At 41.4% G+C, this 13,600-nt stretch overlaps 4 protein-coding genes across 4 annotated transcripts; all 4 read right to left on the bottom strand.

Moving 5' to 3' along the window:
• Positions 1 to 7,019: 7,019 nt before the first annotated feature.
• Positions 7,020 to 7,616, bottom strand: LOC108064426 (uncharacterized). The gene is made up of 2 exons (XM_017151934.2): positions 7,566 to 7,616; positions 7,020 to 7,511 (listed from the first exon to the last, which is right to left on the bottom strand). Exons 1-2 carry the CDS (start codon positions 7,614 to 7,616, stop codon positions 7,020 to 7,022), a joined length of 543 nt encoding a protein of 180 aa, XP_017007423.2.
• A 230-nt stretch (positions 7,617 to 7,846) lies between these two features.
• On the bottom strand, positions 7,847 to 8,317 carry LOC108064365 (uncharacterized). The gene has a single exon (XM_017151854.2). The coding sequence runs from the start codon at positions 8,315 to 8,317 to the stop codon at positions 7,847 to 7,849; it is 471 nt and encodes a 156-aa protein (XP_017007343.2).
• A 777-nt stretch (positions 8,318 to 9,094) lies between these two features.
• On the bottom strand, positions 9,095 to 9,710 carry LOC108064423 (uncharacterized). The gene is made up of 2 exons (XM_017151931.3): positions 9,640 to 9,710; positions 9,095 to 9,583 (listed from the first exon to the last, which is right to left on the bottom strand). Exons 1-2 carry the CDS (start codon positions 9,688 to 9,690, stop codon positions 9,095 to 9,097), a joined length of 540 nt encoding a protein of 179 aa, XP_017007420.1. The 5' UTR covers positions 9,691 to 9,710.
• A 1,353-nt stretch (positions 9,711 to 11,063) lies between these two features.
• LOC108064366 (uncharacterized) lies at positions 11,064 to 11,749 on the bottom strand. Its single transcript, XM_017151855.3, has 2 exons — positions 11,678 to 11,749; positions 11,064 to 11,617 (listed from the first exon to the last, which is right to left on the bottom strand). The coding sequence occupies exons 1-2, from the start codon at positions 11,729 to 11,731 to the stop codon at positions 11,123 to 11,125; spliced, it is 549 nt and encodes a 182-aa protein (XP_017007344.2). The 5' UTR covers positions 11,732 to 11,749; the 3' UTR covers positions 11,064 to 11,122.
• Positions 11,750 to 13,600: the final 1,851 nt, after the last annotated feature.

Here is a 13,600-nt window from a genome sequence, read left to right as displayed (position 1 = left end):
GAGGAGCAAGCGACAATCCTGAGTTGCATACGCAACTAGCTGCGCCTGATGAATACGTACAAGAAGCTTATATACGTGTTGAAGAGGGTGTTGGAATAATGTAATGCCTAAGATGCCATAATATTTATTTATCAAGGCGCTACACTGTCGAAATAAGTCATTCAGAGTGATTCATTGCGAGTTCAAGGAGGAATTTTCAATTGCTTCTTCGGTTAGGTAAACGCATTGAGAAGCGCATAGAGGGGCGGTGATTTATAGTGTTTTATGAAGTAATGGATGCAGTACATACATTATGTTTTAAGAAAATTGATTCATTGCTAGATATTAAAACCAAAGTTTTAATAACTAACAAACAAATAGCTTTTGGTGAACAAATTCTTGGTAATGAAACCAAAGCTAGCAAACATTCAATATTTACATAAGGGCATTTTTCATTCGCCTTGAAGTCATTCCACTTTATAGCCGTCACCGTTGTGTGGTTTATTATTTGTTCTATGCCAGAGAAATATCATATAGTAAGAGCATATAGAGCCACAATATATACACCCATATATGTAGTCAGCTCGGTTACCGGGTCTATGTCTATGGGGAATAAATCAACACGCTGTGTGGCTTCGTCAACGATCCATCTTGGCCGGGCTTCGACTCTTGGCTTACCTGTGTGCGTCGCCTGGTTGAAGGGGTCTAAGTTTGGCCTGCTGCCGTCGATCAAAATCAGAGACCGCAGCCTGTTGATCGGAAATTCTCGCCTACGATCGAGTGACAATCGACGGTGCGCCGAGTAAACAAAAACAAAGACAGATCAAATTTAAAGGTAGGTTGCCTGGTTGGCCAGCCCCTCAATGGAGATCAATAAGCTCGGGCCCCTCGATCACCCCCGCTTAGATTATCGCCTTTCGATCACCGAAATCGATCAGTTAAGCAAAAGGCGCGCGCCTTCTCCTTGGATAATAAGCTGAATAGGCGTATGACAATAAGCTATGTAATTATATGGCATATCGGTCGGTCGGCAATGAGAGAGCGCAACTGGAGCGGATTACCGAGAATTGCGTGGGCAGGGAGTTGGGGCCCTAGAGATGGCCTGAAACCAGGGAAATGCGAGTCACAATTCCCACTGGGTAACTGGGTTGGAGATGGGAGTTTGAAATGGTAATAATCACGAAGTCTGGGGTTAAATCAAAATTATTTTCAGATTTAAAACTATTCAAAAATACAATCCTTAATATAACTAATTGCATCTGTCAAACTTAAATTAATCAATAAATAAGGAGGCTTAACACTTGAGACCCATGTTTTTTTAAGCTATTCTGTGATTTTTATTTATTTTTTATTTCCGATATTAGTAAGATTTTTTATTAATGATTTATAATAATCATTTCATATTTTAAAAACTTTCTATAGACCTCTTTTCTGATACCCACTATTCACGATGTCATCGCGCAACTGCATTATAATTTCGGTTGACAAATTGCAGTCAGCATGAGACGGATTAACCTGGAAGTACGTATATCTCTCGCAGGGGCTCGGTACCTGCGATATCAAAACCCCCTTCCAGAGGCGGCTGTTCTGGTGCTGTCTTTTAATTAGCATGTCATGTGCACTTGAGCTGTCTCCTGCCACGCCCCCCTTTCGGGGCGAAGCGAGGGAAAGAGAGGGAGAAGTGCATTTCGCTGAATGACTGGCACTAAATTCAATTTACTTTTTAAATATATTTTTTCGTGGCTCTACGCACAGCACAGCTCATTTGTGTTTACGGCGGCGACTGGCACTCAGGGCCGCTCCTGCGATGATTGGCGTTTTTTTATATTGGAGGCTACGCGGAATCGGGCTAATATCGATGACTTGGCCATTGAGTGGCTGCCCGATGCTGGAATTGGAATCTCTTACCGAACCACCGACCAACCGACCAACCGACCAACTGACTGACTGACAGGCTCTGACCGGGTATATTTATTAGCCAACTACTCAAACAGCGCCACTTGAGTTGGTCTCCTTTTCTCGTTTTTGTTTGGTCTGGCGTTTTTAATAAGCGGTTACCTTCTGCTTTCCATCTCCTGGCGCGGTTTTCAATTAGCCCAGGGGTTTTGCCAAGGGTTTTCGGCGGGCTCTTCGGGTTCTGCACTTTAATTAATCGCCGTGTCTAACAAAATATGACAAGCGCCATAAATTAAAGAGCTGCTTCCCCCCTTCAGCCTCCCCCCAAACTTGTCCTGATCTGGGGACACAGTCCCAACTCCAGGCTCCCTGTTTGGCTAAAGAAAAAAAAGAAACCGCAGGTGTGCGCCTGGAAAATTTGCGTGTGCGGACAGCTAAACTGCTACCGCGCTTAGTTAAAGCCCGTTCACGGGGCATATAAATGAGAGATGTTTAACTAAGAGACACACAGGCTCTGCATAAAATGAACACAAATTATGGGAAAACAAAAAGGAAAAAGAATGGTTTTCAGTTGCATGCAATGGCGGCAATGGGAGCGTGGGCCCAGATGAATCGCTGATTTGGACCCAGTTAGGTGTTGGGCCAACAAATGGGAAAGGTCGAGCTGCCAGGCAGAGAAAATGCTTTATTCAAGTAGCGCCTAATTGAGTTAATGCAACTGTTGCAAGCTGGAACTAGTTGTACATTTCTTTTAAATGTAATGAAAAATTATTTAAATTTATTTTATAACTTAAATCTAATTTATTTTTATCAACCGGATACATCTTTAATATTACTTTTTTTTAAATGGCTCACCATTTTATTTAAGGCCGGAAAATAAGATAAGAACTCTCACATTTCTATTTGCCAAATCCAAAATCTTAACTACCAGCTCGAGGACCTTACATAATACAATTAAATAATATAGCAATAAATTCGTGTGCAGTCGTATATAAATTAAAACCGTGCAAAACAAAAGGGTTACGCTCCGGTCTTTTGTGTCCCTCGAAGAAGTGGCAATGGCAATGGGACATGGGATGCGGAATGGATTCGGAATGGATGCGGGAATGGGATTTGGCCGAGGGCGCCACATAAGCCACAGTCGAGCTGCATAACTCAAGGCGTCTGTGACATTTTTATGGCATCAAATATATATTTTATTCGCCGGTTGCCCAAAAAGCACAGGCGTAGCTTGGGAGGGGGCTAAAATAAAACCATTATTAAATTAACACAGAAAGATGATAAAGAAGAAAGTTTAGTCCTCATTTGGTAAACTTTTTAGGCAAATCCCTTTAAAAGACCCCCTCTTGTAATCCTCTACGCCACTGATGGTAATATATACATTTATTTTCCGGCGCTTTTGGGCATTTTACATTCCGTTTGGGCCCATTCCTCTTGGCCAAATCCCCTGCTCCCCTTAACCTCAATGCAATTAAAACAAAGAGAGAAAAGGGGCACATTAATCCTTTTTACACAATATCCTGTACGTATGACCGCCAAACGGATGGCGGGGGTGTCTGACTTTAACGGGGGATTTGAGGAAAATGGGGGTTCCACGGTGCGGCCATTTTCTTTTGCCAGCTGCCATTTTTATGCTCGTTTTGTGAGCCCTTTTTTATTGTCTGCTCTTCTGGTTTTCTTTTTTTCAGTTTTGTTACTGTTTGGCATTAAAAATGTTTTATGTTGTGTGCGATTTGAGCAACCTACTTTGCACATGCTCAGGGGCGTGGGAAGGGGAGGCGGTGGAGGGGAATAAAGGGGGTTCAGAGATCTCATCGGTGGCGCTTTATTTTGTTATATATTCTATATGTACGCTCAGCAAGGATGTGCGCTCGTTTGTTTGCGTAGAAAGGCTTAATTTGTACAGGACTTCGCCGCACACACATGCGCGCTTTTAACGACTCCCAAATCGCATTTGTGTGTGCGACTTTTGTCTTGGCTTTAACTGTTTTTATGGCGCATTGCGACTTTTTATGGCCTTGTCTTCCGATACCCTGCCAAAAGGTGAGCAATTTGGCTATAATACTAGCCTAGGCCTCAAGAATTGCTTGACAAAAGGATACAAGTTTGAATATCTATTCAATAACAATTAATCATTAAATAATTATGTCTCTGTTTGCTTACTTTAAAACATTCGGGTTTTTAAAAGGGTTTTAATTTTCAATGAATTTGGAAATATTTTAAAAGTTATTTCTGGAATCTGTGATTTATTTCCAACGAAGGATAGTGCATTTCAAATTCTAGGTAATGATAACAATTTGAGTTGACTTGTTTTAGCTTTGCCTATTCTAATGTGAGTTGCCCCCAGCCCAGGCCACGCCCCCAAAGGGAGCCCCCCGGGACCCCAAAGGACGAAAAAAAAGCACACGAAAAGCATAAAGGATAATAATAAAACGGAGCCTTATCGCTGATGCCGATGCTGCTTTGCCTTTGCTCCTGATGATGGCGATGTTGAATGCCGCTCGCTGTTATAATAAAACAAATGGCAGCCCCATTTAATTGCTGGCCATAAATGTGTTTGGTCCTTGGTAACATGGTATCCTTTTCGAGGATGCCACCGCCACCAAGGAAAGCGAATGTGTGCGTGTATTACTTTTTATTATTATTAGTATTTAAATTTATTTGTTACTTTATGGCGTGCACGCTGATAAATCTGAGCAAGCTCCTCGCTCGTTGGCCTTTTTAATGGCCGGCCATAAAAGGTAAGCCCAGAACAAGGGGCCAAATTGTACAATCAAAGCAAGTTAAAAGTCCATTTAGTATCGCCGATATGACATAATTGAGTGGACGCTATCTCTAACCACCAAAAAACCCTAAAAGAATAACCCAACAAATCCCAGCATATGCAGCAGCCATTTAAAGCGATGTCCTGTGGCTTTTGTTTTCATTCGACAATGCAATTAATGCAATTGCACAATTGTTTTCCAAGCACTTACTGCCAAAGTTCTCGCCGAGGGAAAAGTTTGTGCACTCACAATTGGCACATTTGGTTTTATTACCCAATTGAGCAGCTAATTTGTGGGGAGTTCAACGCAACCCGGCGAAAACAAGTCAATTTGTGGTGTATCTCTGGGCGCTAAAACTCAACCCTCTGTTGAATAACCATCTAATGGGGAGGACTGTCGCGGCTCATTAATGCCTGTCTGCAGCATTTGTTATGATATTTTTATTATTTTTTGTACTGCCGTGATTTCAATTTGATTCGAGCGATGATTAATTCATGCTGGGCATAGGCCACACCTACCATCCTGGGCTACCCATTCCATTTCGATTCCGATTTCCCATCCCATCCCCAATCTCGGCGATGATAAATGAACCTTATTCCCCCGATCTCGGTGTGTGTTTGTATCGATGCTTATCCGCGACATTCCTGCCGCCCAAAGTGTCACTGTTGTCGATCATTTTTATGTTGTGTGCCCTCGCAATTTGATTGACAAGACGGCGATGGAGACGAGGAACCTGGGACCCAGGTTCATTTTACATGCAGCGATCATCTCGGGACTCGCTTGTTTTTACTTGTCTGCCTTTTATGATCGCTCGTTTTATGGGGATCGGTGGGTCCGGGAGTTTACCATAAAATGCCCATTAATCATTTAATAGAGTCGCGTAATGAACTCACAGTTTCGGCCGGGCGGTCTGCCAAAAAAACTTGAAGCTGAAACTGAAACTTTACCTTACCTCGCTTTTTTTCTGCACTTTGTCTGGCTTTGGCACCTAATCCTGGCGCACAACTATGCCGTTTGCATTGTTCCACGCACAATGGACACAAAGGACATGTTTGCACTGATTATCAGATTAGGCCATTGTACGTACAAATTGATATTGTCATGTTTCAAGTGCCAGTTTCCCTTCCTTTCCGCTCCTCTCCCTTTTCCTCTGCCTTCCAGCCGGAGGCAGTGCAAAACTCATTGAATGCTGTCGCCAGTGCCGATTAAGAGATTTTTATTTTCGCACTCGCCACTCTGCCAACCGCCAGTGCCACTCTCGAAAACCGGGCCAAAACAATGGCCCAGTCGCCCCGGCCAGATTTGCAATATTTAGGCTCGGCTTCCTCTTGTTTCTGGTTTTTGCTTTTCGGTTTTGACGAAACAATCGCCGGACAATGAGCCATGAGTGGTTTTAGCGCTGCGGTCCTCCCCGTTTTGGTCTAGTTTCTGGGCCAGAACCGATCATTAGCATAAAGCCACAGCGGCGACGGCAATTCCGATACCAATTCCCATGTCTGTGCGGGGCGTTGGCCGGGCGAAAAAAAAAATGCGAGACGGGCGGGGATTAGTCGAAAATGTGCACATCATCCTGGCCATCCGGGGAAAACGATTTGAACCGTTGATCTCCGTATCGGACAAGTGATCGCTATCGCAATCTTGCCCCGGAAAATCACTTCGGACCCTATCAGATTTCGCTGGAAATCATTTGGCCAGGATTTCCCTATCAAGGCAGCTGAATCGAAGGATATAGGAAATGGGGCAAAGGTGTTGGCGGCTATTTGCTCTGATCTGCAGCCAGTCGAATTGTCTGCCCAGGCAGATCCACTCGATGCGATATGCTAATCTTTTGGCACTCTCAATAGGGAGTTTCCAGAATCTTGGTTTCAATGTGAAAAGTGTTTTTGGCACTTGGACATCTTGATAAAAGGGAATACGTCGGCATAAGGTATCAATTTTCTTCGTCTTCTAAGGTATTGACACTAATCTTTTAATAACTAGACATATCAAGGGATTAGTAGTCAGTTTACAGTAAGAAAAATAATAAAGTGCGCTTTAAACTATGAACTCATGCGTTTTATAACTACTTTAAATTTAAAATGCCGGAGAGAAAACGTCCCTTAGTTTAGTATTTATAGGATTATCGGATGACTTTGAATTGTATAATTGAATTGCATGCCAAGTTTATTAAAATTACATTGCATGATACTCCTAGCGATTAAAACATAACAACTTATTAAAATTGAATAATACAATTGTGACTTTCTATACCACTTTACTATCTAGAATTTAATTTGTAACAACATTCACTCTAATTATACATAATTGTTTTGTGATGCATTGTAAGAAGAAGTAAAATATAATATACGAATATTTATATAATGGTACATTTCCAACGATTTACTTGGCAATGTCCGTAATGTGAGCCACAATTTCAAGACTGCCCACATTTTCGCCGTTCCTGAATAGATTGGTCACGCCCTTTAAATAGCCTCGCGGCATTATAGTCGGCCAACCGTCAGTTTTTATGAGAACATCCTTGAAATAGTAAATGCCTTTCGGCACGGGGCATGGTCGGGTGTGGACGGGAAAGTCGGTGTTCTCCCCATACTTAAAGCTGGCATCAAAGTACGACCAATATGAGTTCAAAGCCTTGCAGAATGGTTCTAAGGGAATGGAAAAGGGAAGCTGCTTGTATTCGCCATCGCCATTGGAATCGATGAAACTTTCAGCAGAAAGTGAAAACGTATTATCGAGATCTTTCATTATTTCCACAGTGCCATTTGCCCTGTGATCTCGTCCCAAAAATCGAATTTTGCTAAAATCGACGACCTCGGGGCCCGTGGAGTCAAATGATATGAAACGTGCCTCATAGGATTTAGGTAGGATACTCTAGAAAATTAATGTCAGCTCGTCGATCCAATAAAGTAAAATTCAAGTACTTACGTAAGCCTTGCCGGTCAGCACAAGTAAAGTAAAAGCCAGAACTTCCTTCATTGTTTCACATCAAAAGAGTTTTAAATTTAAACTGTATAAGCGTCAAGCTGCTCTAGATATTTATAGGGCCAGTTCTGGCTTTGAATAACACATTGTACATCTCTATTATCTAATTCCATTTTTGTTAAATAGTATACTACCATGCAATGTGATTTTGTTGAGCTATCTTCTATCTACATTGACTGTTGTTGTAGCTGTTAATCGTTAAAAAGTAGGTACATGAAGTAGCTTTACTCCACATCTTCCAAGTGAACTACGATGGTATAATAGCCTGCGTTTATGCCGTCGTAGTAGAGCGTACCGTTGCCCAACAAATAGCCCCTGTGCACAAATGGTGGATAGTCCTCGCCACTTAGTGTAATGTTTTTTAAAAAGTAAGTACCCTTCGGTATGGGACATACATCCAGATGCAGGGGAAAATCGGTTTGCTCTCCATATTTGGCATGTTTGGTGAAGTATCTGCGATATTGTTTGTACCCCTTGCAAGCGGGTATCTGTTGAATTCCAAAAGGCAACAGTTTGTAATTTCCCTCACCGGTCGGGTCGGAATAAAGCTCTACGCTAAAGCTCCAGTGCTCATCAGTCATGTCCTCCCTCAGCGTAGCGGTTCCATTCAACATCCTTTCGCGTCCAATCAATCGCGTTTTACTGAGATCCCACACCGCGGATGCATTAGACTGCTTTACCGACACTATGGACATCGTGAATGACTTGAAGCCAAAACCCTACAGGAGTTTAATAAAACTTGTTGAAAAGTCCTGGTTATTCATTCTTTACTGACTTACTGAGCCATCAGCGATCAATGGAAAGAGAATTAACAACAAACTTGCTTGGAACATTTTAGTTAGGGAAACTAAGCTCGCTATGAAAAGCATTGCGTATTTATATGCCCAAATATATAATCAAAGATTCCAAAACAGTATCTTTACATGTATCATGTCATGAGCCATACCAATTAAACCCTAATCCCCTTATTATATAATCAGTGATCACGAACTTGGCATTGTTTACAGATATAAAACATTTAACAATGTGGTTAGTTGATCACTAAACCCTTTACCACGAACAAAGTGGTTCATACAATATTTGGAATTTTTTTAAGATATTTATACATCTCTATTATCTAATTCCATTTTTATTAAATAATATACCACCATGCAATGTGATTTTGTTGAACTATGTATTACGTATAAAGCTGAGATCTCAGGAACTACAAAAGCTAGAAAGATATCAAATTCTGTGACGAAAATTGATAAAACCAACGGACTAAACAAATACCACACATTCTAACAGCAACATGGTAAGGAAAAACATTTAAAAACCATTTTTTTAGTCAATTTTATTGTATTTTACAAAATTTTGTAGAAACGTGATGATCAAAGTATAATATTCCATCGCTAAAAGTCATTAAAACCAAATTTAAATGCCAGATTTGTACTTTAATTTTCCATTATATATGCCTGCATTCGATAAATGGGCTAGGAAATGTTGGTAATGTGAGCGACAACTGTAGCATTGCCCATATACTTGCCCCTCTTGAATAGTTTAACCACACCCTTGGCATAGCCTCGCGGCAGCATTGTCGGCCAAGCGTCAGTATCGATGAGCACATCCTTGAACCAGAAAGTCCCCTTTGGCAAGGGACATGGGCGGGTGTCGGAGGGGAAGTTGGTGTTCTCTCCGTACTTCAAGGACCTCTCGATGTACGACCAATATGAGTTCATAGACTTGCAGAGTTCTTGTATGGGAGCAGAAAATGGGAGCTGCTTGTACTCGCCATCGCCGTTGGGATCGAGGAAACTTTCAGCAGAAATTGTAAAGTGATTATCCAAATCTTCCATTAGCTCCACAGTGCCATTTGCCCTGTGATCTCGTCCCAAAAATCGAATTTTACTCAAATCGACCACCTCTGGGCCCGATGACTCAAGAGATACGAAATGAGCCTCGTACGTTTTCCGAAAGATTGTCTGGAAAATAATTTCAAAATAATCGAAAACATTGCGTGTTTTATTCAATTTCTTACGTATCCCTTGCCGGTCAGCATTAGTAATATATATAGGACGACTTCCTTCATTGCTTTACGTCAATGGAGATTTAACTTTAAACTGATTTGAAGTGGAATTGCTTTTGATATTTATAGGGCCAGCCTGGTTACAATGTACATTTACATTTTATTATGCAAAACAATTTAAATTAATTAATTAATTGACATGCAATGTGATTTCGTTAGGTAATTTACCTAACTACATTGACCATGTTTTTTCTTGAGTTTTACAAATAATAAAGTGTTTACAAAAATGAAAACAAGATTCGAAATGATTAATAATTAACTGGGCTAAAAAATAGTTACGTCTATAAATGTGATTTCATTTTGTTTTATACTGCCATAAGCATTGACAATTAAGTTTTAAAGTTCACATTTTTTAACGCAAAAAGCAATTATGTACTTTGAGTTTAATCGATTGCGCCACTTTTATTCGGCAATCTCCGAGGATCGGAATCGGAATTGGTGCACGATCACTACATGATATCACATACAACATAGCATTCTATCCCATTTAGTTCCATACTGAGCCAAAAGTGCCTTTCACAGCCCTTTGTTCGGGAGATGAGCTCCTAGGCGCCGGGTCATAACTCTTAGCGGCTGTTGCAGCTATTTGTACGATGCTATATACTACAAGGCCAATAAAAATATTGGCCTGCCTTCGCCGGCAGGACAAAGGAATTGCACCATAAAATGCATGCACAATTTCCACACACACAGCAGCCGAGGAGCGGAGAATCGGGGAAGTGGAATACAAAGCCCTCCCGATCCCCGGGCCCTTTTGTCTCTCAGGTGAAATCCCTCCGAAACTAGTGCAACACTTTTGGCTTATAGACAAAGCCAAAGCAAACTGCAATCCTCGGATACCTCGGAGTGGGACGGGTCGCTGGAAGGGAAGGGAAGGGAAAGGGGCAGGGGAAGCTGGCCAGGACCGAGAGGAACGGGCCCATTGTCTTCGCAGAAGTCGTTAGTGTGACAGGTTGGATTTGTTTTGTGTACGGTGCCTAAGTCTGTCATCATCATCAGCATAAGACTTGTCTGGCGCCAGCATTAGGGACAATATTTTCGACTAAATATTTCGTCACAGGCTCTCAGGTAAAATGCGGAGGGTTAAGGGGAGATATATACATATACGAAGGTATATGCACGAAGGTAAACGAGGGAAAATCGGACATCTCTGCGGGCGCCTATTTTGGTCGATTTCTATTTGGCCTGCTGCAGTTGCATTGATGATTTATGCGTCGGAATTACAGGTGCACCGGTACAGGTAAAATATATTATTAAATGACAGTCCAATAGGCAGAAAAACTTATATTCCTTATTCGCACTGATATTTTCTTAAAATATCTTCTTTTTAACAAAATAAGTTGATAAACACATTATATAATAAGGAACCACTCGAATATTTATATTACAGTATCTGAAAAACGTGTTAGCCTGTTTTCGTGTTTATGGGTAAGCTTTATTCCGCATCTTCCAAGCGAACAACGATGGTATAGTAGCCTGTGTTTATGCCGTCGTAGTAGTACGTTCCGTTGACCAACAAATAGCCCCTGTGCACAAATGGTGGATAGCCATCCTCGCTCAGTATGATGTTTTTCAAAAAGTAAGTCCCCTTTGGTATGGGACATACATCCAGATGCAGGGGAAAATCGGTTTGCTCTCCATATTTGGCATGATTGGAAAAGTATCTGCGATATTTTTTGTACCCCTTGCAAGCGGGTGTATTTTGAATTCCAAAAGGCAACAGTTTGTAGTTGCCCTCTCCGGTCGAGTCGGAATAGAGCTCTACGGTAAAGCTCCAGTGGTCATCAGTCAGGTTCTCGCTTAGCGTAGCGGTTCCATTTAACATCCTTTCTCGTCCAATCAATCGCGTTTTACTGAGATCCCACACCGCAGATGCATTAGACTGCGTTATCGACACAAAGGTCATCGTGAACGACTTGTAGCCAAAACCCTATAGGAGAATAATGATACTCGCTGAGAAGTCCTGGTTATTAATTCTTTTCTAACTTACTAATCCCTCAGCGATAAACGGAAAGAGAACTAACCACAAACTTGTCTGGAACATTTTGGTTAGGCAAACTAAACTCGCCATGAAAAACCTTTCGTATTTATGTTAATATAATCAAAGATTACATGTATCATGTCATGATTTAACCTAATTAAATTAAACCTTAATCCCTGTACCATATAATCAGTGATCACGAACTTGGCAGTGTTTTACTAGTATAAAACATTTCACATTATGGTTAGTTAATCACTAAACCCTTTAACACAAACAAATTGGCGCTTTATAAGCTACCTAATAATTGCAATAAATTTAGTGATCATTTTGAAGGGGCACTACGCTCCGTGTGGTGGCATGTGCCAAGGATCGAAGCTGCAACATATTGGCACACTTGAGCTGACTCTCAGGACCTGGGCACGTGCTCCGTGGCCCACTTGAACCCCGAGAACTGCATCCCTCCCCGGCTTTTTCTCGGATTCTGTTACTTTTCCTGAATGAACTCCTGCCGGGTGGGCTGCCCTGCAAAGTTCCCCTGCAACTTTCATACAACAATTGGGGGTTTTTTAATGCCAACGAAGTCGCACGCTCTCTATTGGAATTTTTACAATGAGCACACTTGAGATACTTTCTTTTTGTTACTCGAGACATGCAGAACAAGGGTCGCGGGTGGTGGGAGGTGGTGGGTTGTGAACTTTTTGGGTTGGCGAACAATGGTTCAAGTGCTGCTTGCAAAACAAAAAGCGTTTTAAGTTTTAATTACGCCAGACACAAAAGGCCGCAGCAATGAACAGGAGGAGCTGCTACGACACATGGTGGTCCTTTTTTAGTGGAGGTGTGAGCGAAGGACTTAAGGATATTGCAGTGGCTTGAGGGCTTATTGTAGCCATATCGCAGCAACATTCCGGCCACAATCCATAGGTAACTTTCCTACCTCGCACCTTGCATAAGCCCTATCGGCTGCCAAATCTCAAACCATTTCTCAACCCGGTCCGAATCAATTTTAAAGCCCTCACCCCCACAGCCCCCTCACTGTCCATCCCCTCGAGTGAGCCATCAGCAACTATCTATCGAATACAGGCAGCCATAGCTTGTCAGTGATTAGATTTCCAAGCGCGCTCTTAACAATGCCACCAGAAGCAACAAAGAAAATTATAAGAAACACTTCAACATGGATAGGCCTAAAATGACTAGATGTTACCCTGGCTTTTTGGGGATGTAATGAGTTTTAATTAGAAACGTAAAAACTTAATTAAGTCGTCAGAAGTCTTTAAGATTAGTATTTAAACTTACAATTATTATCCTCATTTAGGACAAGGACTTAAGTATCATCCACTGATCTATAGAACAAATTTGACATAAACAAAAATACATTAGATATTTAAGTATCGACTCCAAGAAAATATTAAAAGGTATTTAACGAGACTCTTAAAATTTTAAACCTATATACGGGGAATGGAATTGTCGCACTATTCTGATAGACTATTATTTCCATAAGTATAGGCTTTATGAGTTAATGTTTTCGATCTTAAATAATACCAGAACTACGCACTCGCGTAACGCCCATCTAATCCGCTAAGTAAGGGGTATATAAAATTGCTCAATTGCTCAACTGATTAGACTTTGTTTTCAATTTGTCTTTCAGCCGTTCATTCACAGTCAGCGAAGAAGGTTCCCCCCAAATGGTGAGACGACATGACAGACAGAGAGAGAGAGAGACAGGGAGATAGCCATACCGTTTTTAATCAAAATTGTACAGGAAATCAAAAATCAGTTTTTGAAAAAATAAAAATCACAGTTTCTTATCGCGATGTTGATTTGTGGCTGCCGTTTGTTGTTATTCTCTTCTCCACATTTTTCCTCTTTTTACCCCAATTGCTTGGCCCATCAGACATTTTGTTGGCAGGGCCCTTGTGGCATGTAATTTGAGGA

Source organism: Drosophila takahashii, chromosome 3R (genome assembly GCF_030179915.1).
Source record: "Drosophila takahashii strain IR98-3 E-12201 chromosome 3R, DtakHiC1v2, whole genome shotgun sequence".
In the NCBI taxonomy this organism is placed as follows: domain Eukaryota; kingdom Metazoa; phylum Arthropoda; class Insecta; order Diptera; family Drosophilidae; genus Drosophila; species Drosophila takahashii.
This window is presented reverse-complemented; position numbering and strand designations above follow the sequence as displayed.